Raw genomic sequence first — 27,858 nt, forward strand, 5'->3', positions numbered from 1 at the left:
ACCCCTACCTGTCACCTGCAGAAGTTCTCTGACGACTCTGCGATTGTCGGCCTCATCACAGGCGGAGATGATCGGGAGTACAGAGAACTTACTCAGGGTTTTGTGGACTGGTGCCAGCAGAACCGCCTCCTGATCAATGCGGGGAAATCCAAAGAAATGGTTGTGGATTTCGGTAGGCGCCAGCACTCTTCACCTGCACCAGTGAACATCCGGGGAACAGATGTTGAGAGAGTCTCAACTTACAAGTACCTGGGTGTTCATCTGAACAATAAACTGGACTGGTGCGACAACACAGACGCCCTCTATAGGAAGAGTCAGAGCAGACTCTTCCTACTCAGGAGACTGAGGTCTTTTGGGGTTCAGGGGACACTCCTCAGGAACTTTTATGACTCGGTGGTTGCATCGGTCATCTTCCAGGGAGTGGTCACCTGGGCAGGCGGCGTCTCGGCCCGGGACAAGAAGCGGCTGGACAAACTGGTCAAGAGGGCCGGCTCTGTCCTGGGCTGCTCCCTGGACTCTGTGGACTCGGTGGGGGACAGGAGGATGTTGGCCAAGCTGTCATCAATGCTGGGCAACCCGGACCACCCCCTCCAGGGCACCCTAACAGCACTCCACAGCACCTTCAGTGACAGACTGTTACACCCTCGCTGTGCAAAGGAGAGATTCCGCCGTTCCTTCTTGCCTGCTGCTGTCAGACTCTTTAACAAGAACATTGTGTAGTCTCTACAAACTGGCGGTCATTAGTGCAATTGTGCAGTCCTGCACCTGAGCTCGTATCGTGCAATACCCAATATTCCCCACTACTGTAATACCGTGCAATACTCAACATTCCCCACTACTGTTAGTCTAGTTTTATTTTTATCCAATGCTGTTCCTTACATTTCACTACAGCACTGCAGCACTGTCACTTAGAGTATTTTTTCCTCTGTACTATGTACAGGCCGAAATGAGTGTTCCTCATATTTTTTATGTAGATGTAGGTTGGTGTGTATACACATGTGTATATACACATGTTACTGCGTATATCTACATAGGTTTGATTCTAAATGTTTGCCGTCAATGTTATACATTAATGGCCACATTATGCCGCCGCCCCTGTGTGACCTATATCTTTGCTACTGTAACAATGAAAATTTCCCCACTGTGGGATCAATAAAGGCATTCTTATTCTTATTCTTATTCTTATAGGCAGGGCCAGCCAGGGAGGAGACCAACCCACATTATGTTTAGAATTTGAAGACAGTATAAATGTGAGGGCTGCACGTTAGACCGCGCCCCTTTTCTGCCCTCGCCCGTCTCGGGTGAGAGCATTCGCGAGGATGGGAAAGCTGACCGGATCTGCTTATTGTATGGTTCCTGAACTTGAGAGATGGTAAAGAAAACTGACGAGAAAATTCAATCGATTTGTGTGAGTCTTTATTATAATTATTATTTATATATTGGAGGCCTTCTTGAATGATAAAACAAACATGCAGTGAGTTGTTTCTGTGAATTGATAATTGGGCTTGCGTCCTGGTGACCCCATAGCAACCAACAACTCCAACACTATCAAGGAGTCTCATTGAACAGTGAGCTTCTACAAGGACCAGATTTAATGAACACGCTTGTCGGAGTGTTGACTCGCTTCAGACAAGAACCAATCGCCATGATGGCGGACATCGAAAAGATATACTACCAAGTGCGTGTTCCTGAAGAAGACACCGATTTTATGCGCTTTCTGTGGTGGCCTGAAGGAGACCTCAATCAGGATGTTGCTAAGTACAAAATGACAGAACATCTCTTCGGTGCAACCTATTCACCGAGTTGCGCCACGTTCGCTCTTCAAAGGACAGCACATGAAAATCGGAGACAAGCCCAGCCTGAGGTTGTGGATAAAGTCCTCAGAAATTTTTATGTAGACGACTGTTTAAAGTCAGTCGCCACCGAAGCTCAAGCCATCGACCAGAGAAAAGACCTCACAACGTTGTGTGCCGACGGAGGTTTTCGCTTGATAAAATGGGCAACTAATAGTTGTAAACTGCTTGCATCTGTTCCAGACAGCGAGAGAGCAAGTGGACTGAAATACCTCGATCCGAACCACGATGATCTTCCTGTGGAAAGAGCCCTAGTAGTGTTATGGTGCATCGAATCAGATTAATTCAAATTCAGATTCAATGTAAAGGACAAACCCGTCACAATACGAGGAATCCTCTCAGTCACAAGCTCGAGCTACGATCCACTTGGTTTCATTGCTCTAGTTGTCCTCCCAGCCAAGAAGCAACAGCTGTGCAAGGAAGGGCTTTCGTGGGACAATGAAATTCCAGAACAGCTATCACAAAAGTGGAACACATGGCTACAAGAGCTTCATCAACTCTCAAATATGAAATTAGCCAGATGTGTACGACCAGTAGACAACTAAGTTCAACTTCATTACTTTTCCGATGCGTCCGAAAATGGTTACGGAACAGCCTCGTACCTCAAACTAACTAACGAACATGAACGAGTCCACTGCGCATTGATGATGGGAAATCACGTGTGGCCTCAACAAAGCAAATAACAATTCCACGTATGGAATTAACAGCAGCTGTTGTGTCTGTCAACACAGACACAAGATGCAAAGACGAGAGCTTCAGATGAAGTTGTGTGAATCAACATTCTGGACTGACAGCACAACAGTGCTGAAATATATAGAGAACGAAGCCCTTCGTTTCAAGACCTTCGTAGCCAATCGCGTTGCTACTATCAGAGACTCTACAAAGCCGCACCAATGGAGGTGTGCCGATATTACAGTAAACCCATCCTACTGTGCGTCTAGAGGGCTAACTCCCACCAAGTTTCTGAACAACCCGAGCTGGTTTAATGGTCCAGCCTGTCTACGGGAACGAGAAAGCCAATGGCCGGGTAGACCTGACCAAACGAACAACGAAGAAGACAACAACGAAGTGAGACATGTACATCTCACGCATGCAGTCGAAGACAAAGACACAGTGAACAAACTGATTCAGTGAACAAACTGATTCAAGATGGTACAGGTTGAAGCGGGCCGTCGCTTGGATTCTCAAAGTAAAGGACACATTGCTACAGCGCTGCAGAGAAACCAGAAGGGGTCTACGAACAGGGCCCGACCGCCAAACGAATGGCATTTGTAAATTGACTGTTGAATGTCTAAAGAGAGCTGAAATGGAGATAATCAAATACATTCAAAGTCAATGGTTCCCTGAAGAGATGGTCATGCTGTCGAAGGGAAACACCTTAAAGAGGAGCAATCATCTAAGAAAGCTTGACCCAGTCATTCAGGATGGATTTCTGAGGGTTGGAGGACGTCTTTGTGCATCTGCCATGCCAGATCATGTGAAGAATCCAATCATCATCCCAAAGGACTCACACATCACCACACTAATCCTGAGAGACATTCATGAAAAGATTGGACACTGTGGACGGAATTAAATGCTCTCAAAATTGCGACAAAGGTATTGGATACATTTGGCGAATTCAATGGTGAGGAGGCTCTTCAACAAAAAATGGCAAACCTCCCTCCAGACAAAATAGTTGCCGACAACACCCTTTCTCAAACGTAGGGGTGGACTATTTTGGCCTGTTTGACGTGAAACAGGGATGCAGCCGTGTAAAAAGATATGGAGTTCTCTTCACTTGTCTCACTACGCGGGCGGTGCACATTGAAGTTGGACACTGATTCATGTGTGAACGTAATCCGTCGTTTCATGTGCAGAAGAGGACAAGTGGAAGTTATGAGGTCAGACAATGGGACAAACCTCCTAGCAGCCGAAAGAGTCTCTTCAGCCATAGAATCAATCAAAGATCCAAGACGCACTAATGCAAAAAGGAATTCAATGGATTTTTAACCCGCCTGCAGCCTCCCATCTCAGGGGAGTTTGGGAAAAACAATTACGTTCCATAAGAAAGGTGATGAGATCTGTGCTCAAGGAACAAATCCTTAACGCAGAAGATGGAGGCAGATTCAATATCTAGCGGATTTTTTCAGGAAACGATGGGAGCGTGAGTACCTCCCGCTTTTACAAGAACGCCAAAAGTGGAATCAACTCAAGACGAACCTGTCTGCTGGAGACATTGTCATGATAATGGATGAATCTGCGCCCCGTGGATCATGGTTGATGTGAAGAGTCGATCATGTCATCCCAGATGCACAAGGACACGTAAGGCGTGTTACGGTCAAGACAAAGACAAACACCCTGGAAAGACCTGTCGACAAGTTATGTCTCGTGTGAGGCGGACAGTTAAATAATTTAATTTATTGTGTTTGATCGTCACTGTATAATATCTGTTCTTAATTATTTGGCTCTCGTTTGTTTATCGAGTAATTGTAAGCCTGCTAGTCTTCCAATTAGAGGCCGGAAATGTGAGAGCCAATGCTTTGAAGTATTATCTCAATTCTGTCATCAAGTATTATCTCAATTCTGTCATCAATTATGTCATCATAAAGTAGCATCTCAATTTCTGTCATCATAAAGATTTAATGCACTTGCAGTAGTAGTAGCATAGCAGACAGTGTATACAGTGTACTGGTAGTCTCGGATGCAAACAGCTTTTGACCGTGCTCATAGTCTGAATGACATTGCTCACTTTGTTGGATTACAAAACCTTCAGTACAAGAAGATAAAAAAGGAACTTTGAGTCTGTGTGAGTAATTCAAAGAAATTAAAATTATGGATAAGAAGATGTGCTACTATGGACGAGTCAGAACTACCTTCGACAACCAACATTGAAGATAATGGTAAAACAGAATTTCTGCCTTTACAATGGATGATGTGTCATGATGTGTGGTACGCCAAATCAGCTTTACAGAGGGTGCAGAAGACCAATTCGCTCGACCTTTCTTTGAAGTACTGTAAGTATTGTCTAGTAAGGAATCATATTTGCATTGTCCTTTCCTTATTATCCTTAACGGAATTTCCTTATGTGGGAAATGGCTACGGTACATGTCCTGTATAAGCGTGCAAGTATGTTAACAAAATTAATGTGTAAAGTACAGGTATATGAACAAAATACAGTACAGTATAACAAAAATGGTCTGAATACTGTTGAAAAAAATACTGTAACACCAATGCAATACAGTACTGTACTTAACTAGAGTAAACTGTACTGTATGTTTATGGTGACTTTTCTCTATTTCTCTATTTTGAGTTGTTGTGTTGGCTTCAGTCTTTGCTGTATGAAAATGTTTGTCTGCGTATCATACAGTTTTGTTGCAAATTGCAAGTAACTGTCCCGTTGATCATCACTGATGTCTGGTGATTCTCGTGCATACAAAAGGACACGCTCATTTACGCCACTACTTCGTCCATCGAGCCACAAGCAATTTCCTTTGAGCAGGCAAACTGCTGGAATCGTACTGAGCCAGAATCGATTCCTTGTTTTTCAAAGTCTCGTAGATTTGAGTTTTTCCGACTCCAAGTGTCTCCTGAATGTTTTTTACTTTGTGTCCAGCTTCGCTTAATCGGCTGCATTTCACTCTCTCTTCCACGGTCATTACCATTCTTCTTCGTTTGGACGCCATGAGCTACAGACAAAAATGTAAATGAATACATTTTAAATCTTTTGCAATTTCAGCAAAACGGATGCCAAAGGAGTAACTTACGTGTCGCCGTTTTGGATCCGATGATGGCGGAGCGGTCAAAGTTTTTCCATAGAATCGAGTGGGAACTGTTTGGGTTTGCGCTACTGCGGGCTTCGCTATGGCTTCCGGTTACAATATCAGACTTAGTTGTAAGGAATCGATCGTTAATGTTATATAGTAGTAGAACATTTAATGCATACGTTTTTTTCCCCGAGTGAGGGAATTTCCGTTTGATCTAATGATGGCGGAGCGGTCAAAGTTTTTTCCGTAGTATAGAGCAGGCGGGGACTGCTTGAGTTTGAGCTACTCTGGGCTCCGCTATTGGTACCGGGTTCCGGAACTTCCGTTGTCAGGAATCGATCGTTAATGTAATATTTTGTCCGCTTTTTTAGCGGGGACGCTGGTATCCGGCGCCTCCGCCATTTCTACTGTACGCACTTGTTTACAACTGACGCAATGCGCGTGTTGACGGATTTACGTCATCGACAATCGAGCGTACGTACGTGCCGACGTATTTTACGTCATCGATACTTGGCGTCAACGGTATGTTGTGCGTTCCGACGTTTTCACGTCATTGGCCACGTCAACTGATTCGTTGTCAACTGATTTCCCCAAAACAAATGGATACAATTGAAAATTCATCATTCAAGCTAATATAATTGTGCTGATCAACAAGTACATCGAGTTTTTGAGTGAAAAATGGGCCATCCCGATCCCTTTAAGAAACCTCACCAATGTTTGCTAGTCTTTACTAGCTACTTGCGAACAAAAATGTGGTTTAAAGTTTAAATACATAGTTCATAATCCATTTAATTGACTGAAATTATATTTAGTGCCTGGAAAATGTGCTCATGCTTCACTTGCGGACACCCGAGTCTTCTTTCTCATGCTTTCTGTCAAAGTCAAAGATATGATCCAAATAGTGTTTTGGGATTCTAATTAGTGTTGGGAACGGCCAAGGACATAGGCAGAAAGGCAGGATGATGCAGCAGTGGGAGGAGTGTCAAGCTATCCAGATATCACAATTTGGCCAAAAAATTACTTAAGCAATTACGCTATTTGGCTAATGATATGCGTCACTTGATGTACTGTCAAAACACGAAACAAAACAAACAAAAAAAAAAAAAACACGCATGGGCATTAAATCACAATTATGCACTTGGACCTGCAGTGTAAATCCAGCCGAAGAATCTGTTTTCTTCACTATTAAATAATATTCTGACCCACCTGCTATCCTTGTTGCCATTATTATACATGGCCATCAGACACTGGAAATGGTACTGGTGTCCACACTGCGCTAGTCGCCCAACAGATTCTGCTCTGGAGACAGGTCCCGCCCCAGGACCTTTGTATCCAGAAGGACCTCCTAAAGGTTCCATACATATGGTACAATCCTGGAGGAGCAAACAAGAAAGAAGAAATCAAAGTCCTATCCTTCCCCGATCTTTTCATGAATCTGATCTGAAAGCACAGTGACTTGTCTCACCTCATCTGGTGGACTCTTGACTTTTTGGAGGTACTTCTTCACCTCATCTTCTGGAGTCTTACCTGCAGACATAATGAAAACTTACTTAGTGAGCTCGATGTTTAAATACAGGGCGCTGCATCAACTGTATAAATACGTTTATTGTGAGCACATCTCATGTGTATTTTGAACACTGCTTACACTTGCGAGCCTGCTTCTTGGTGGTTTTTCTGCAGCAGTGACCAAAGCCTGGCACTGGTTTGATGTCACTCTTGCTGACAGGTGGTGGGTGTAGCAGAAGTTTAGGAGGTCTTGTAAGACACACAGGCAGAGCAGCAGCACTCATCAGAATGCCTGTGATCCCTGACATACAAAGGAGGGATTTTAATTAATTGAGTTGGAAAAGGAGGGTTGAGATCATTTCTTGTCATATACTGTTATTTTTTTATTAAAATTAGCAAATGCCACGGTATATGTGTCAATTAGTGTGTGGTAAGCTCTCACCTGCCAGTGCAGGGTGAACAGGACTAGATCCATTGAGATTCTTCACAGGCACAGTGGGCACACTGCAACAAAAGACAGAAATTGTTGACACTTGTTTTCAGTGACTTACCATGTCTCTATCAGGCTACCTTTTCAATCATATTCTCAATCAATTAAGACAAGCTAGATCCTCACTTTGAAAAGCAGAAGAGTGTCATTTTTACTCCGACCGCATGAGAACAACAACTTTCGCTCCAAGTATGTAAGGCTAATGATAGTACCAGGTGAAAAAAAAGCATCCAAACTGAAACTCATCTTGCATACCTCCATCTTCTTCAGTCTTTGTCAACGTCATCTACTTTTGCTCTCTTTGAATCGCTGTGTCTAACAACACACTGACATGGTCTGGCTAGCGAGCCTAAGAATGATCAAGGTGGGCTCTGTGTGCATGTTTTTCAAAGATAATCCACAGATTTTCCATTTGGTCGGATGGACGTCATACAGCCGCTCTTTGCAAGGGATTACCTGCACATATACAGACTTTGACAAGGGGTTTTGTTCCGCATCCTTAATGCTTCTATTCTCAAGATATTACAAAAATGTTTCAACTATCAGTATTCTGTGGTTCACACAACTAAAAACTTCAGCCCCAACCATGAATAACTTAAGGCCTATAAAAAGGGGCATAATTGTGTATCATTTTGAAAAAAATGATACACAATTATGATACAATTAGAATGTGATTGACCAACACACTATTGTATGTAATGTGGGCATTAAAGTGAAAGTCAACCCAAACATATTTTTTTCAAAAATATGACACCCAAAGAATAAAACATGTACTTCCATGTACTTCCTGCCAGTAAGTGGCGCTACCACTACGATGAAAAATACGTCTTTATATGTCTTCAGGCATTGACTATTATCAAATGTGAGTAATTTTTCAAATTTTGATTCAAATTCCAACAGCTATTGTAATCAAAGCAAATTCATACCATAAAGTAAATTCAAAATGGTGGACTTCCTGTTTGGTTGAGCCTTTGGCTCCAAGAAACTTTTATGTAGGCCTTGAACTGTTACATATACCACTAAATTTTCATAGATCTAGGTGAAACGTACAACCGGGCTGATTTTTTTAATATTTCTAGAGTGCGCTCATCTTTGCTCGGAAGAGTGTTTCGGCCTTCCTAATATTAAAATAAACAACAAATTTTTGATTTTTCGTGAAAAGCTGTTGCCATAGCAACATGCAGTTCGCCCAAAAAACAACGCTCCTATTGAGGGTCTGAACATGCACAAAATCTCACAAAACTTTGCACATACATCAGGCCTGGCAAAATCAATGATTTTTTGGTTGTTGTTTTTTTGTAAAAAATGGTTCGCTAGCGCCCCCTAGATTCAAAAAAAAAAAATCAGCCCCCGGTTGTACTTTTCACCGAGATTGATGAAAATTTGGTCGTATATGTAACCAGTTCAAGGCCTACAAAAAAGTCTCTTGGAGCCATAGGCTAAACCAAACAGGAAGTCATTAGGAATTAACTTTATAATAGGAATTTACTCTGATTGCAATAGCTGCTGGAACTTGACTCACATGATAATTTATTCTAAAAAAACTGTCGAAGCCTGAAGACATCTCTGAAGTTATTTTTCATCGTAGTGGTTGTGCCACCTACTGGCTAAAGGAAGTACATGTTTTATTCTTTGATGTTTTTCTCCTCGCATGTTCATCAGGTCGACCTCAGAATTGCTCAAAAGACTCTGTAGACCTTCCTGATGTTAAAATACAATATTTGTGATTTTTCGTTAAAAGCTGTCACCATGGCAACGGGCAGTTCGCAAATAAAACCACGTAGATTTTGACGGTCGAAACATGCATGAAATCTCACAAAACTTTGCACACACATCAGGCCTGGTGAAATCATTTTTTGTTTTAAGGTGCAATTGTTTAAAAAATGGCTTGCTAGCGCACCCTAGAATTAAAAAAAAAAAAAAAAAATCAGCCCTGGTTGTACATTTCACCTATATGTACGAACATCTGGTGGTCTATGTAACAGGTCACGACCTACAAAAAAGTCTATTCGAGCCATGTGCTAAACCTAACAGGAAGTCCGCCAGTTTCAATTTACTTTACAATTCGGCATAACATTGACTTTAAAAGCAGATGTAATGAGATCCACATGATAATATTTTGTCCAAATTTCACACATTTGATGAGAGTCTACACCTGAAGACATCTATGAAATAACTTTTCATTGTAGTGGGAGCGCCACCTACTGGCTAAATTATGTTTTATTCTTTCATGGTTTTCTCGTGGCAGGATAGCCAGATCTCCCTCATATTTGCTCGGAACAGTGTTTAGGCCTTCATGATGTAAAAACACGAAGTTTAACATTTTTCACAAAAAGCTGTTGCTAATAACACAATGCTAATTTTGAGAATGTAAACATGCAAGAAAACTCATGAATCTTTGCACACCATTTTTCACAAAAAGCTGTTGCTAATAACACAATGCTAATTTTGAGAATGTAAACATGCAAGAAAACTCATGAAACTTTGCACACATAGAAGGACTGGTAAATTAATCAATAACTAGAGAATGCAATTTCTGGAGACATTTTGTGTGAAGGCGAAGGAAGCTGAAAAGAAACTGCGGAATGCGTTCGAATGAAGTTGAATAAAGTTGAATAAAGTTGAATGAGACTGAATAAAGTTGAATAAAGTTGAATGATGTTGAATGAAGTTGAATGATGTTGAATAAAGTGGAATAAAATCGAATGATGCTGAATAAAGTTGAATGAGACTGAATAAAGTTGAATAAAGAAGAAGGAAGTTGAATGAACTCTATGAAAAATGTTGGATTGAGCAGCACTGAATCTCAAATGTTGAATGTGCAAGTGGGACTGAATGGCGAACAATTTTTTTTTTAAGGTTAAATAAGAAAGAATTGGGAAGTAAGAATTGCAGGTGTGTTGAAAAGCTGAACCAATGTGAGTTGAATGACCTAAATGAAGTTGAATGAACCCTATGAAGAGACTGAGTGGGAATTGAACCGGCGCTGCCCACTCACAACTCGGCATGTGTACCCACTACACCATCAGGGACTTAACTGGATGTAAATCTTAAATGTTGAATATGCAAGTAAGACTGAATGGCTAAAATGTGCTTTAAGTTCAAATAATTTGAATTATTGGGAAGTATGAATTGCAGGTGTGTTGAAAAGTTGAACCAATGTGAGTTCAATAAAGTGGAATAAAGTTGAATGAGGTTGAATAAAGTGGAATAAAATCGAATAATGCTGAATAAAGTTGAATAATACTGAATAAAATTGAATAAAGAAGAATGAAGTTGAATGAACTCTATGAAAAATGTTTTAAGGTTGAATAATTTGAATTATTGGGAAGTATGAATTGCAAAAGTATGACAATATTGTGGAATGGGCGGGGATCGACCAATGCAGCAAATGGGGAAGTGTTGAAAGTGCCCATTGGAAATGAATGGGGTTTTGGGGGATGAAAAAAGTTTAATTTTGGGGGAACCGTAAATTAGGGGCAAAAAAAAATGGCAGGAATGTTTTTAATAATTTGAAATTCGAACGGGGTAAATTGGATGAAGTATGTGGAAGAAGTTAGTTTGAATTTGCCATTAGAAATGAATGGGGTTTTTGGGGTGAAAAAAGTTTAATTTTGGGGGAACCGTAAATGTTAGGGGCAAAAACAAAAAGGAGCAGCGATGGCATGAATTTTTGGAATAGTTTAAAGTTTGAACGGGGTGAATTGGATGTGGAAGTAACGGCACGGCAAAGTTATGGAATGGTAAAATAGGAGCAATATCATAGTAATACTAGAGAATGCAATTCCTGGAGAAATTGCGTGTGAAGATAAAGGAAGCTGTATGAAAAACTTGGTATGCGTTGGAATAAAGTTGAATGACCATGAAAAAAATCTGAAGGGAAACAAGAAGAGGAAGTAAGGAAATAATGAAAGAAGGAAGTCAGGGACAAAATTAGGAAAACAATAATGATGGAATCAAAGGAAGGGAGGAAGCAAGGAACCAAGATAACAAGGAAAACAAGCTAGAAAGAAAAGTCAGCATACAAAATAGTAGGAAGGAAAGGATGAGGCGAATAAATGAGGAAGAAAGGACACTAGGAAGCAAGGAAGGAAGGAAACAAGGAATCTCAGGAAGGACGGAACCTGCAGATGAGAAATTGGGGTGTCCCAAAACCTTTGAACAACATGGCCGCTTCATTAGGGACACCTGAGGATGAAAATTCAGGGTGTCCCAATACTTTTGAACAGCATGCCCAAGATGGCCGCCACACTGGGGAGACCTCGGGGTGAGTATCCCTAGTCTAGCTAATGTCACTGCCCAAGATGGGCGCTGCACTTGGAGAGACCTCGGAGTGAGTATCCCCAGTCTAGCAAATGTCACTGCCTAAGATGGCCGCCGCACTGGAGAGACCTCGGAGTGAGTATCCCCAGTCTAGCTAATGTCCCTGCCCAAGATGGCCGCCGCACTGGGGAGACCTCGGGGTGAGTATCCCCAGTCTAGCTAATGTCCCTCCCCAAGATGGCCGCCGCACTGGGGAGACCTCAGGGTGAGTATCCCCAAGTTTAGCTAATGTCCCTGTCCAAGATGGCCGCTGCACTATGGAGACCTCGGGGTGAGTATCCTCAAGTCTAGCTAATGTCCCTGCCCACGATGGCCGCCGCACTGTGGAGACCTCGGGGTGAGCATCCCCAGTCCAGCTAATGTCCCTGTCCCAAATGGCCGGCGCACTGGGGAGACCTCGGGGCAATAACACTGGTCCACTGGAAATGAATGGTGAAATTGTGTGGCTTTTTTAAGGGTGAATTAGTTGAATGTGTGGAAAGTAGGAATTTTGGGGGTGTTGAAAAGCTGAATGTGAGTTGAATGAGTTGAATGACTTGAATTTGTGGAAATTGGAATGGTTTAAGTGCGAAAAGTTAAATCTGCCAATGGAAATGAATGGTGAATAGTTGAATTTGTGTGAGTTTTTTAAGGGTGAATGAGTTTAATGTGTGGGAAATAGGAATTTTGGGTGTGTTTGGGTTGAAAAGCTTGACCAATATGAGTTGAATGAGATGAATGTTGTGAATTTCAAATTGGAATGATGTAAATGTGAATTGTTGAATATGGCAATGGGAATGAATGGTGGAATTGTTTTTTTTTTTTTACGGGTGAATAAGTTCAATTTTGGGGAAATAGGAATTGTGGGTTTGTTGAATAGCTTTACCAATGTGAGTTGAATGAGTTGAATCTTGTGAATTTGAAATTGGAATGTGGAAATTGGAAATGTTGAATGTGCCATTGGAAATGAATGGGATTTTTGGGGTGAAAAACGGGGAATTTTGGGGAAACCGTAAATTTTCTCGGCAAAAAAAGGAGACCAAGGAGCAATAACACCGGTCCACTGGAAATGAATGGTGAAATTGTGTGGCTTTTTTTAAGGGTGAATTAGTTGAATGTGTGGGAAGCAGGGATTTTGGGGGTGTTGAAAAGCTGAATGTGAGCTGAATGAGTTGAATGACTTGAATGTGGGAAATTTGGAATGGTGTAAATGTCAAAAGTTCAATGTGCCAATGGAAATTAATGGTGAATAGTTGAATTTTTGTGTTTTTTTAAGGGTGAATGGCTTTAATGTGAGGGAAGTAGGAATTTTGGAGGTGTTGAAAAGATGAATGTGAGTTGAATGAGTTCAATGACTTGAATTTGAGGAAATTGGTATGGTGTAAATGTGAAAAGTTGAATGTTCCAATGGAAATTAATGGTTAATAGTGGATTTTTTGTGTTTTTTTTAAGGGTGAATGAGTTGGGTGTGTGGGAAATAGGAATTTGAGGTGTGTTGAAAAGCTTGACCAATACGAGTTGAATGAGATGAATGAATTGTGAATTTCTAATTGGAATGATGTAAATGTGAATTGTGAATGTGAATTGACATATCGTCGCTGTCCTGTGAAAAACACTGTCCATTTTTTTCATTTTTTCTTATTTTTACATGAATGTGGTTTCAGCATTAACATGAAAATTAGAAAAAAAATCCCAAATTCATACATCATGCTCACACCACCGTGGCACCTTGCACCTGTCCCTTATTTAGGAGTGAGAATGTTGGCAACCCTATTAAGACCTGACATGAAATTTGGATTTTAGAGTTTTCCCAGCACAATTCTAGCACAAAGCGCGGTACAGTATAACTGCGCATTTGTGGAGTTTTCTTTTTTTTGGTATTTTAGAAGACGTGAGCAGTAATCAACGGACGCTTTGCGCGTTGGTGGGTGTGAACACAATTTTCTGGCCAATGGAAGCGGCTCCTCTCATTCCCTTTCAATTTAGCGTGCGAGATGCGCACAGTCTTTAAGATAACGGAAGCAGAAACTGACTTGCTGGAGTCCATGCAGAAAATCGAAGCGTGCAAAGTACCTTTATATGTAACTGGAAACAGACCTGCTCACAGATCTACGCTGTGAGGTGGGCACCTTAATATGTCGTTCACAATTATGTGAACTTAGTTTCTCTTATGTATTAATAATTGCTCGCCATGATCGACAGTCTTTGTTGGCCTTGCGGTGCGGCGTTGGAGGTTCGTCTGAGCATGGCTGGGAGAGGACGTTTACAGCTGACATCGTGGAGGACCTTTTCTGTGTCCATGCATTCCCATCACGGCGGAAGCGGTGTCACGGCAAACGTGCTGGCCAGCTGGCGAGGCTGAAAAGGGAACTGATGCACGCTTCGTCCCCTGCTTGCTCGCGGACGCACGGATGTACTCCGCTGTGGCGTGCTTGCGACCCGCTGGCTCCTGCTTACGACTGATCATCGGCTGCACTAAGGAGCTTCGGCTGTGCTGTTGTTCACGAATCAAAGGACGCGGCGTGGATCAACAGCTTTCTCAAGGAGCTTCCCGGGGCCCGCCGATCAGAGGAGATACGCGCGCCTGCTCTCCCACAAGGATAGCATTGTCGAACGCCCAGTCGTTGATGAACAAATCATTTATTCTGAGGGAGCTATTTCCTTCCAATGACTTGGATTTCCTTTGCCTGACGGAGACTTGGACCGGCGCCGGGGAGTGCAGTGTGCAGTGCGATGCTTGAACTATTACCACCTGCATTTTCATACTTGGATGCTCCGAGAACATCAGGTTGTTGCCAGGTCAGGTCACGGAGACTTTTTTAAAAAACAATTTTACATTTTAAAATTTTAAACGTGTATATTCCCCACATCAATCACCAGCTTTGAGGGCATTTTCTATGAAGTCGCCAGTGCTGTCCATGTGCTTTGCGCTGTCATATACCGTCCTCCCAAATAGAACAAGGAGTTTCTGAATGACTTTGAATCTTCTTGCCGAAATCATGCTGCTATATGATCACATCCTGTTTACGGGGGATATTAAAATTTATGTGTGTTGTTCTGAAAAATCTCTGGCAAAGGACAAACGACTCATTGAATCTTTCAATTTGGTGCAGTGTGTGTCTGGCTCCACTCACAGGCAAGGACACACTTTGGATATTGTCCTTACCTTTGATCTATCGGTCTCAAATTAAAAAGTGCTGGAGAATGTGATTTCTGATCATGTGACTGTGCTCTTTGATGTAATGTTTTCCTGTGCTGTCAAAGCTACTGCTCGTGAGCGCAGGCACCGGGTTTTTAACTCCCTCACAGACCCAGTCTGTTTGCTGATGCCGTTGATTGACTTAGTATTCCCGCTTCAAACACAGAAGAACTCAGCACTTGGTTCCATTCATCTTGCCTTAATATTTTGGACTCTGTGGCTCCATCAAAAAATATGCGGCCAAAAGTTAGACCGGAATCATGGTTTAATTAGTGTACTCGTGCAGCTAAACAGGAATGCTGCAGAGTTGAACACATGTGGAAAAGAGACAGGCTGCAGGTCGATCAAATCCTAAAGGACTGCTGGTGTCACTACCAAAGAAGGCTTAAGGAGTCCAAGAGGGAACACTTGTACTTATACAGGCAAATCGCCATGATCTACATGCTGTATTTAAAACAATTGATTCTGAACTCAAGCACCGTCAGCCGATTTGCATGGACTCGTCCCCTGAAATGTGCGATAGTTTTTTTGTAGTTGCTACAGCTAGGGCTCTCGTTTTGAACGCCACATTTGACCCCTCTGTCAACATTCCTTGTTCTGCAGAGTTGGATTCCTTTAACCCATTAAGGACAAGAGCGCATAACCACATTTCTACCACTAGAGCCGGGAGCACTGTTGCGTCTTTCTACCCTTAAAGCCGGGAGAGCGTATCCATAATTTTCTATTTATTATTTAATTCTCGGACTCTTAACCAAAGAAATGCATCAGAATATACACGTGACTGTGTTGTTTGCCCGCGGAGGATGTTCCGGAAATCCTTCGAGTTATAATGGCAGACGCCGGGGTCACGGGAGCTCTTAAATGAGTAACGGCAGTGATATAGACGACGCGCTTGTGGGCTTTGAACCAGTAGAACCAGTTGAGCCAATATCTAAGTCTTTGTAACAGAAAAGAGGATGGTATAATTAGCACTCGATTTTTAAAAAATTAAAAGTAGTGCTTCTCTTGCACTGACACTTGATTTTTACGTCTTCGATTGAAACAATAAAGATGAATAATCGGGCCGGTGTGACAGATACATGTCTAAGCTCTCAAATTCTTTTGGATTTATGTTTCTGTCTGCTACAGGGGTTGAGATATTAAATATTTTGTAGGTGTTGAATTTCTGGGAGAACTTCAGGTTTTCAAGGATTAATTCCAAAGACAACCTTATGTTTTAGGGAGCTGTTGAGCCAGGCGCTTTTAGGCCTTAAAGGGTTAAGGTGGTTAACTTGACATTTTTGGAAGATGTGGTTTGCCATATTAAACCATATGGCTCCCCTTATGACTCCGTTCTTCCTCACTTGTTTAAGGAGGTTGTCCCGAGTAGTGGTGAATTGGTTTCGGCCATTATCAACAGCAGCCTGTCTTCTAGTGTAGTCCCCCAACATTTTAAACATGCTGTAGTGCAACCCCTGTTTAAGAAACCTGGACTTGATCAAGGTGTGCTGTCAAATTTTAGACCTATTTCCAAGATGCATTTTATATCTAAAATTCTGGAAAAGGTGGTGCACTCACAGTTAAAATATTTCTTGGATGAACATGATGTCATGGAGGTTTTCCAGTCAGGCTTCAAGATGATGAGTCAGCTCTGTTACGTGTTTTTAATGATACCCTCCTGGGGTATCCGGGGTGTTTAAGTCACTCTTAAAAACACATTTGTTTAAGCAGGTGTTTTAACACGAGATGAGCTGGAAAATGTACATCTTATTGTTTTTAACATGTATTTTTTTCTCTATTGTGCTTTTTTCCATAAGTGTTATATTTAATACATGCAAACACTTTGAAAAGTCTTTACTGCATTTTAAATGTTCGATATACTGTTCATAAACATTGACCTATGAAAGCAATGTTTAAGTGGACACTACAAGTGCAATGATGAGGACTGTTGTTATTTACATGCTACAAACTTTTCAGTTAAACATGACATAAAGGTTCTTGAGTTGAAATGTACAACTAGACTCACCCCGATGCTATTAGTGCTCTTGACTGGGCCATGGCAATCCTTTGTAATGCTGGTCTACTCAGTCCAGCTAAGCTTGATCTCTGTGGTAGTGGGGCATGAGAAACTTTGGACGTGGACGATGGCGCACATTGTGGCTTCATTACCGCTGGCGATGGAGATGGCACAGGGGATGGGGGTGTGGTAACTGTGCTAGCCGGGGTAATTAATGTGGCAGTTGGCACAGATTCGATGGCTGAAGATGAGGACTGTTTGACTGGAACGGATGGAGGATTCAAAGTCATGTTGGATGATGGTGGTTGAGGGGGCGGCAGTGATGGAGGAGGCCTGGAAGATGAGCAAATACCGAGAGTGGAGGTCCCTGTGGTGAGCACAGCTAGAGACTGGGCAAAGAGCTGGCCGTTCCTTCTTGGAGAAGCCGTGTTTTTAGAGATAGCAAGGCCATACAGCAGCGTCTGATAGGTGTTGCAGTTGGACTTCAGATGCTGTCCTCGCCCCAGTGTGGCTGATTTAGGTGGATTCAAGGATTTTGAGGCGGTGGGTGCTGAGGTCTTGGGCCGCTGTATGGTTAGTGAGCATCCTGCTCCACCGGTGTTAGTTTTCACACTAGAGACAAGCATGCACTGCTGGCAGGAGCAAGGTTGACCCAGTCCAGTGGTCATGATGCCCCCGTTTGGGTAAACAGAGCTTCTAATTCCCATGCTGGCCCCTGATACCCCAACACCAAGCAGGGCACCTGTCAACCCTCCTGCTACACCTCCACCTCGTCCTTTTGGCAAAGGAAGAGGCCCAGGCACTTGGGGATAGGGTGTGTCAGCACGTCGCTGAATTGTTCGACACCTCTTGCTCTGTCTATTCACCTGCAGCACACAGAAATTAAAGCATATAACGCTCTGTCAATTTTTGTTTTCTATTCTATCTGTACTAACTCACACAGCTCACACTGCAACACTCGCACCTTGTTGGATTTTACTACCCTTCAACCCCCCCTCATTCTATGGTTGTAACACATCCATTATTTTTTTTATTAGCCCTTCAAATTTCTGTTGGCTTTCACAAAGCACAGGTTGTAAAACTACCTCAGAAATTATTTGTTTTTATATATTCTCAGTATTGCCTTTTTACTTAGATTTCCTTTCTCTAGTCAGCAGGAGGGACTTCCACTTCTTAAAATCAAAAAGGCTTCGTTTTTTTTGCTGCACTGGAGTGCAATAAGTAAGTCATTAAACACCTCGTTAGAAACTAGGAATACTACAGTGCATGAAATTACTGCATTGGCCAAAATTTAGGGATGATGTAATTTGGTGGAAAACACACTAAAAATAAAAATTGCATGTCAAGTTGAGAATGAATGGAGTTTTATCCAAATTACATGTTTCAAACCAATAAATGAGATTTTTTTTTTTTTAAGTAGTTTTCAAAGGTATCAGTTGAGAGTCAAAAGGCACAATTTCAAGTAAACAAACAGTTCAGTGGATTCATACAGTTGCATTTTTTTTTTCAATATTTACATTTTTTTGTTTTGGATAATTTTTGGGGGTTAAAAAAAAAAAATTCCCAATGGATTTCAATGCCAATGTATTACCATCATTTTTGGCTCATTAGGCGCACCATATTAGTAGGCACAACATTAATAAATTTATCTATTTTAAGGAATTTTCAAACATAACGAACACCTGGTTTTAAGGTGCATTATCTTTGTGAAGCATTGTATGTGAAACGGTTTATTCTAATTGTACAGCTGGGTTTCCCCCAGTGCTCAATAGGCCGCAGGCTTTTCTTGCCCCCACCGCAATGGCCCTATGGCGCACCCAATTTGGGCTTTCACGTTGCGGCGCCTGCAAAGAATTTTAGGTTGTACATGTACAATCAGCCCAAGTCTTCTCAACTCTAAAAACACATTTATTGTAAATATTGAAGCTTCGGGTAAAAACATTCACGAGTGCACACACCACTGGCTGGGTTTCATTCACTTGAATGAGAGCCACAGCCGGGGTCTGCCTTGGCGGTCACCCGACCCGACGCTCGTGGCCCCATCTTGGGGGAAGTGGCTACAGGCAGCTGCCACATGCTTGGACGCTTGAGTATATAACTAAGTAATTTATGAAGATTTTTTCACTTTCAACCACTCAAAATGTTCAGTGGCACCAGACTTATCCATACATACTGTATGTATTTTTTTTGCACCTCAGTTTTTTCGAAAATGGCAGTTTTTTGAAACTATGTTATTTGTTACAAAAAATGGCACTGGCTTTTAAGTGTGATATCTAAGTGACTTATGAAGATTTTTTTTCCCTTTCAACCATTCAAAATGTTCAGTGGCACCAGACCTATCCATACACATATAGTTTTTATTTATTTTTGATGCCCTCTCTCTCTCTAATAATGAAAACTGATCAGAAACAATAGACTTAAGTTATTTGTTACAAAAAAAGGCACTGCATTTTAAGTGTCATAACTAAGTCATTTATTCTTTATTTATTGAATTTTTCACATTCAACCACTCAAAATGTTTAGTGGCTCCAGACCTATCCATAAATGTATAATTTATTTTATTTTTATCAGAGCCAGGCAGTCTGCCCCGGGGGCGGTTCGGGGGTGACCCGTTTTAAAAAAGGGGCGGACTAAGCAAGAGTGGATGTGGATTTCAGTCCGGCACACATGCATATGACGTGGTCAAGAGGCGACCAAAGTTCATGTGAACCTACTCGGTGATATGGGGAAACGATAGAAATTGCATCCTAACATTTCAAACGCACCACTAGTTATCCAACTGCGTAGAATATTTTAAGCACATAGAGTCGTGATGTCAGTTGTCCTGCTACCCTTGAAGATTACAATCAATCTTCTTCGCAACATGACAATAGCTTTGCCTTTAGAAATCTAAATTAAAAAGTAGTGTTTAGAATTGTGTCAAATTTATATATTGTTGTGTCATGGTGCTTTTTAAATGTGAATTAAATAAATAATACACCAACATCGGCATCCTGCCCATCTAAAGTTCACTGAACATGAAGGCAGTAAGATCAACACCTTCCGCTCATCAAGACTCTGAAGACAAGCTTGACCAGTTGACTCCAGGTTTATTGATAATTGAAAGGGTGAAACTGACAAATACAAAAACAGATTCGGTAATCAGTAATATGAAATAAATGACCTGAAATCTACATTACCAGCTAAATGTAGCATTCACTATCAAATATGAAAATACATTGCTTCCAAGAGTCTAATTCACTGTGTTCCAAATGATTGTGTACTAACAACAAACATCCTTGAACTTGACACATTATATTTTACATGGCAAAACAGTGACGCAAAATGGCCATTAGAGGACAGCGTAATGCAACAAATGAAAAGCAAGCCACCAGCCTAACTGCTCGACGGTATGACGTCAACTACTTACATAGGCCAACTACTTACATAGACCGTCTCCCGTGATGTAGCGCAAAAAATTGACGTCCAAAATAAGACATTATGAGACTACTAAACTTAAAAGAAGCCAGAGTACATACCGACGATGCCACGGCTGCACAAGATGTAGCTAGTTGTTTGTAACGGTCACAGAGCTGGCAGAAAGAAATGAGGCGACGTTCTCACGACGGCACTACTTCCGGGATCTAATCACGAGACCAACTCAGCATCGCTCTTAAAGAAACAGCACACTTTTCCAGAACCAAATTAGTAAAGTTAGAAATAATCACAGACTATAACCAGGAATTCTGAATGACAGTAAATTATCTGCCTACCAGAGGCAGGACACTCCCCGTCTGGCATTCATGAATATTACAATCCAAAAGTCTATAGCACAGTCTTTATGGTTTCTTGTCTGGAGCAAGGAGGAGGGCTGTCTCGGTGATAGGACGTTCGTAGAGTTTAATCCCATCTCTCCTGGAGACCTTGACCTCAACTTTACGTACCTTGCCATCTTTGCTGGGAAAGACTTGAGTAATCAATCCCAAAGGCCACTCGTTTCTGTGAAATGACTTTCCTTGACAAGGACAATGCTTCCTGGCTGAAGGTCTGGGTTGGGAACCTGCCACTTCCTTCTTAGCTGAAGTGACGAGAGGTATTGCTTTCTCCATCTATCCCAAAAAGTCTGAGCCAGATGTTGGATTTGGGGCCACTGGGACTTGTGAAGGTCCTTGATCCAGTCTCCCACTGGGGCTGAAGGAAGACTCACGTTCTGGGTGAGAGTTGCCGCTGTGAGAATAAAGGGATCATTCGGGTCAGTAGACACTGGAATCAGAGGTCTGGTGTTGATGATGTTAGCTACCTCTGCCATCAGTGTGGTGAGTGCCTTGTGCCTGAGTTTTGAAGTTCCCAGATGGAGGAAAATGGAGTCCAGGATCTTACGTGCTACTCCAATCATCCTCTCCCATGATCCGCCCGTGTGAGAGGCGTGTGGAACGTTGAACTCCCATGCGCATCCTTGGTCCAGGAGGAACTTCTCAATTGAGCAGTAGTTGATATTTGTAGGAATCTTCAGCTCCTTACAAGCACTGACGACGTTGGGCCCTCGATCAGAACGGATGAGCTTCGCAGGGCCCCTCACAGCGAGAAAACGCCTGAGGGCATTTATGAAGCTTGAGGTGTCGAGGGACTCAATTACCTCAATATGGACAGCTCGTACACTCATGCAGGTAAATAACACTGCCAAACCCTTACTCTGTGCAAGGCTGCCCCTCGCGCGGCGTGAAGACACAGTCCATGGGCTGAACGCATCTACACCAACGTTCGTGAAGGGATGATCAGTAGACAGTCGGTCTCTGGAAGATCAGACATCTTCTGTGTCTGAGGGGTGCCACGTAATTTACGGCATGTGACACACCCATGGATCACACTGCTCATGCACCTTTTGCCACAGATTATCGAGAAACCGGCAGCTCGTATGGCTCCTTCAGTAAACAGCCGTCCCTGATGTTGAGTTTTCTCATGGTGTGTCCGACCAAGAGTGTTGCAATATTTTCCCGGAATGATGAGAGGGTTTTCCTCCTCTTGCTGGAGTTGTGCTTCTCTGACACGACCTCCGACTCGCAGGAGGCCATCAGCGTCAATGTAGGGATCTAGAGCTCTGAGAGGGCTGTCTTTTTGAAGATTGTCCTCCTTTTGCAGACAGGCATACTCATGAGCGTATACTTGAACTTGAACAATGTGGATCAGGGTACTTTCGAACTGCAAAAGTTCATTGATGGAGATTTTAAGGTGGCAGTGATTCCAGCCTATGCAACCACTTGGTTTGGTTGCAGGATTATTCTGGAATAAACGAGCAATGTCGGTGAGGCGAGCAACAGTCATTGACTTCCAGCTTGAAAACGTGGAGAAGCGTTGTGAGCCTAACTGTTTGCTCGGCATGATCATGCTCATTGTGGACACTAGCGGACGAATGTCTGGGTCTGATGAAGGGTCCACCAGGTCGAAAGTGTCTTGTTCAGGTTGGACCTTTATGGGTTGTTTCAGAAACATAGAGTCGCACAGCCAGCTGGTACCTGGGAGATGCGCAGCAACCTTGTGGCAACATTGCAGGATTCTGTTCCATTGGTACATGCTGCCAATGCTCAGGGCGAGAGGACCTCCTTATCCGCAGGACTCGGTTCCTGACGTACACATAGAAGCGTCTTGTTTCATTCTTGATGTATCCTAAAACTACCTTACTGTTGCTGTAAAAGATAGTGTCGTCCAGCTGCATGTCAATTTCTGAGGAGATGAGCTCGGCAAGTTCAACTGCAAGGACAGCGACGTAGAACTCAAGTCTCGGCACTGTGTATTCAGGGAGGGGAGCCAGCTTAGCCTTTCCCATGACGAAACCCACATGAATTGTGCCTTCTGCATCTGTCAGTCTGAGATAAGCTACAGCACCAATGACCATAGTTGAGGCATCACAAAAGATGCATAACTCTCTATGTGACATTTCAGAGAGGGACATTCCTGCATAGGTCCGAGGTATCTGGAGACTGACAAGGTTGTCTAAAGAGGATCCCCATGTGATCCATGTCTCTTCCATCTCATGTGGGAGGGGAGAGTCCCAGTCACTGTGATTGTTTGTGTAGATGGCCACTGCAGGGGAGGGGCTGTTCCCAAATACATGGACCCTCATGCTGTACTCAACAATGTCCTGGGATGGGTTGTTGTTTCTGAACAACAAGAACCTCAAGAAGTTGTGGTTCTCTTTTCTGACGAGGAAGCAGTGGAACATTTGTTCGATGTCCACTGTCACTGCCATGGCTTCCTTACGGAACCTGAGGAGGACCCCAAGCAGGGTATTGTTGAGGTCTGGCCCGGTCAACAGTACATTGTTTAATGAGACTCCTCCACGCTGGGCGCTTGACTCGAACACCACACGGATGTTTTGGGGTTTCTTTGGATGGTACACGCCGAAGGTCTGCAAGAACCAGCACTCTTCCCCTTCCTTCAAAGGAGGTGCAACTTCTGCGTGCTTATTCCGCAGCACTTTTTCCATAAAGGTGAGGAAATGCTTTTTCATCACTGGCTTTCTGTCGAGACTCCATTTTAGGGATGAGAGTCTGTTTGAAGCTTGGATTTTGTTGTCAGGAAGACGACGCCTTGGTGACTTGAATGACAACGGAGCTACCCAGCTGTTGTTTTTATCTTTCTTTAAGTTCTTTTCCATGATTTTCAGGAATTAAATGTCATCAATAGATGGAGCCACCTTGTTATCATTCTCTGTTTGTTGAAACACAGTGTAGCCCAACTGCTCGGCTTCTACACTGCAGGTAAGTTTCTCTGTTGACTATTGTTTAAGATGATTGATGCCCTGGAGCTGACGGCACCTCTCTTTCACCTGAAAGATGTTTGGGCAGGGTTCGAAGATGCAAGGACGTTTCTGTTCTGTCGTCCTCGTACACAGGGCATTTACTGTCTCTGGCTTGTGGACACCTCCCATGCAAACATTCCCGAGAATCACCCATCCCAGGTCAAGCTTCTGTGCGTAAGGAGCATACCTAGGGCCATTTATCTGCTTGTGAACTTTGTGGGCCGTAATGATGTCTCGCTCAAGAAGAAGCATAATGGGTGCGCTCTGTTCGAGTATTGGGATGAGATGAGCAATTGATTTCTGATGGGGTTGGTCGGATGCAGCATTCAGTGTTGAGATCTCAGATCTGTTGTTGAGATGTCATTGCATTCCACAAGACATGGTAGAGGAAGCCTGACTTTACTGTCCATAGATTCGATTTGGTAGCCTGAAGCTCTTCTCTCCATGGTCTCTGTCACTCCAGAACAGGTGAGGAGGGAATATGGACAAGACGGTCCTTGTATGTTGAAGGTGTCGAAGACCTCAGAACGGGCCAATGATTTGTGACTGTGTTCGTCGAGGATCGCATAGACTTTCATTGATTTCTCACGGCAGTTGACAGCGTAGATCTTGACAAGGCAGATTTTTGAGCATGATCTGTCACTTACCACCACAGACTGTGGTGCAGCTGATTGTGACTTCTGAAGACTCTGTAGAGGCAGGCTCCCCGCCATGCTGTATAGAGGGGACTGGCTCCTCGGTCTGTGGTGCTGGTCGAGGATGAAGGTCAGAGTTATGTTTCTCACTCGCACATTCGGCACACTTTAGCCATTTGTTTTGTAGATGTGCAACATTTATAGCAAAGCTTGTTCTCTTTGAGGAATGCTTTCCTTTCCTCTATGGGTTTCTCACGAAAAGCCCGACATTTACGTAGTAGGTGGAGCTTTTTGTGGATGGGGCACTGACGATCAGGGTTCTCACCTCCAGGCCTGTCTTCCATAGGAGAGAGGTCTGTCTTGCAGACTAAGATTTCTTTTTGTCTATGTGTTTTAGAAGTCTTGACTACTTTAAGAGTGTCCGCTTGGCTAGCAAAGTTGAAGCTAGGATCGTTCCTGATTTCAGCCTGGTGAAATATGAAGTCAACAAAGAGCCTAAATGGAGGGAATGGGACTTGAAAGCATTGTTTATAGTCAGAGCCAATGGACAGCCACTTCTCTTGTAGATTATAGGGCAGCTTCTGAACCAGAGGGCGTAATCCTCTTGCAGTGTCAAGGTAGTGAACGACAGAGAGGGTTCCGTCTACTTTCGCCGCCTGCAGTTCCAGCAAAAGGTCACTAAACTCATTAAGTTTTGCATAATCTTTGTTGTTGATTTTTGGGAAGTTGGTGATGCGTTGGAAGAGAGCCTCTTCGATCACTTCAGGGGCTCCATAGCATGCATCCGGTCTCTCCCAGATCATCTGCAGTCCCTGTTGTGGATGATTAGCATTGACAGCTGTAATACGTTTTGCATGCTCTCCCGAATCTTTCCCAAGCCACTTCACCAGTAGATCCAAATCCTCACTATATGTCGGATCAAGTCCCACCACTGCATTTTTAAAGGACTGCTGCCAAGCACTGTAATCCTCCGGCTGGTCGTTAAATTGGGTCAGACCCGTCAAAACCAGCTCGCGCCGGGCGAAGAATTTGACAACCTCATTCATGCTTGATTGTTCGTTGTGGGCATTTTGAGATGAATGGCGGGGCATGGTGAAATGTGGAGGACTTTGGTTGCTGGGCTCTGCTTGGTAGATGCTGTGACAGTTATGTGCATGTCTGGGGGTCGGATGCGTGCCTGTAGTGAGTTGTGGCTGTTGACCAGTTACTCTGCTTGCTGATGTATGGGTGAGTTTAGCGTCTGCGGGAGTGTTCTCTGTATTGAGACCTGGAGCTTGGATAGAGTTACGTTGCAATGGGTACACACATCGATGGCTGCTCTTGTCCTGAGAGCGTAAATGTTGTGCCATTTGTCCAGTCTTATCTAAAGAGATCAGGGACTCTCTGCGCATAGCTCACTTGTTGCATCCTGAGCATGTTGTTGTAGTAATGTGATTGAATGTTGTCTTGATTGTTCAACGACATATTGTTTAGTCCGTTCTAGAGGGTTAAGATGACTTTGTCCAAACTGAAGCTTTCTGCTGGTTTGCTCACTCTCCTCTACGGCAGCTTCTAGTCTCTGCTTCGGCTACAGCAGCAGCTGCTTCTTTCTCCAGAGACAGCTTTTACATTTTCGCCTCTAATTGCGCTTTTTCCATTTTAAGGATGATTTCCTCTTCTGCGAAAGCAATGCGTGCTTTCGCTGCCTCTGCTTTGGCCGCGTGCCAGGACTGCAGCGCTCCCCGTAGATGATATTGAAGACATGTGCCGTGGAATGTACTTTTCAATGACTTTTCTTTGTGGTCCATTGTCTGTGTCCGACGTATAACTGTTGTTCTCTTCTGCGATGAAGCCGTCGTTTCACTATCCTGCCCTCCTAAAGTTCACTGAACACGAAGGCAGTAAGCTTAACACCTTACGCTCAACAAGACTCTGAAGACCAGCTTGACCAGTTGACTTCAGGTTTATTGATAATTGAAAGGGTGAAACTGACAAATACAAAAACAGATTGCATAATCAGTCATATTAAATAAATGACCTGATTTAGCTGATAAATTACCAGCTAAATGTAGCATTCACAATCAAATATGAAAAGAAATTGCTTCCAAGAGTCTAATTCACTGTGTTCCAAATGATTGTGTACTAACAACAAACATCCTTGAACTTAACACATTATATTTTACATGGCGAAACAGTGATGCAAAATGGCCACTAGAGGACAGCGTAATGCAACAAATAAACGGCAAGCCACCAGCCTAACTGCTCGACGGTATGACGCCAACTACTTACATAGACCGTCTCCCGTGTTTTAGCGCAAACAATTGATATCCAAAATAAAACATTGTGAGACTACTAAACTTAAAATAAGCCACAGTACATACCGACGATGCCACAGCTGCACAAGATGTAGCTAGTTCTTTGTAAAGGTCACAGAGCTGGCAGAACGAGGAGACGTTCTCACGACGGCTCACGACGGCTCTCACGACGGTTCTCACAACGGTACTACTCCTGGGATCTAATCACGAGACCAACTCAGCATCGCTCTTAAAAGAACAGCACACTTTTACAGAACCAAATTAGTAAAGTTAGAAATAACCAGGAAGTCTGAATAACAGTAAAATATCTGTCTACCGGAGGCAGGACAGTCAGTCTGAAAAGTGATGTCAGTGACAATCACTCTGATTGGCTGTCAGCCAGGAAATGCAAATCAGTGCATTAGATTACAATTCATTTCAGTTCTTTAAACCAAGCAGTATTGTATTTTAAACTGTATTGCATTGGTTCAAGTAAAACACATTTTCAATGTTTAAAATACAGTAATATATCAATTCCACAAGGAAATAATATTTTTTTATGAATGAGGCCGGAAGGGTACCCAGGTCGCGACCGGAGGGCGGGGGGACTGACCGGCAAAAAAGGGTAAAGTGCCCAGCTCTGATTTTTATAATGCCTTATATGGACAATGATAGTAGTACTGAGCTACGACCATAATTCTTAATATGCCCTGTATGTGGAAAATGCTAAACACAAAATAATTAGAACCTTGAAAAGGTGTAAAAAAAAAAAAAGTCACAACAACACTGATTTTGATCACAGGATTTATGATTTTTTTTTTTTTACAACAAATATAATTTAGAGAGAAACTCTTGTTCAGAAGTTTCTAAAACTAATTGACATGCATCCTCCAGTGAAATGTGTTTTCGCATCGCTGCAGGTACTAGTCAGTGTTGGAAAGAAACTGAGAAAAAACTAAGCTGAGCAGTTGGAGCTCTATTAACTTCCCCGAAAATGCCCAGATAGGATTGAAAAAAAATTCAAACACCCAACCAATTAGTTAAGATTCAAACAGTGCATTTTTTTCAGGCTGATCTCTCAAC

General features: G+C 42.8%; 1 protein-coding gene across 3 annotated transcripts in view; it reads right to left on the minus strand.

Moving 5' to 3' along the window:
• Window positions 1-27,858, minus strand: part of LOC147145414 (E3 ubiquitin-protein ligase DTX4-like) — a 66,551-nt gene that overhangs the window by 21,653 nt on the left and 17,040 nt on the right. For all 3 annotated transcript variants that reach the window (XM_086033128.1, XM_086033126.1, XM_086033127.1), the window contains exons 4-8: window positions 17,099-17,955; window positions 7,545-7,606; window positions 7,242-7,403; window positions 7,062-7,123; window positions 6,803-6,969 (exon numbers count right to left, since the gene is read on the minus strand). In XM_086033128.1, the coding sequence (XP_085889254.1) occupies window positions 6,803-6,969; window positions 7,062-7,123; window positions 7,242-7,403; window positions 7,545-7,606; window positions 17,099-17,955 (1,310 nt within the window). The remainder of the gene's footprint in view (window positions 1-6,802; window positions 6,970-7,061; window positions 7,124-7,241; window positions 7,404-7,544; window positions 7,607-17,098; window positions 17,956-27,858) is intronic.

Source organism: Filicampus tigris, chromosome 6, assembly GCF_054856515.1.
Source record: "Filicampus tigris isolate MCC_2025a chromosome 6, RoL_Ftig_1.0, whole genome shotgun sequence".
NCBI classification, from domain to species: Eukaryota; Metazoa; Chordata; class Actinopteri; order Syngnathiformes; family Syngnathidae; genus Filicampus; species Filicampus tigris.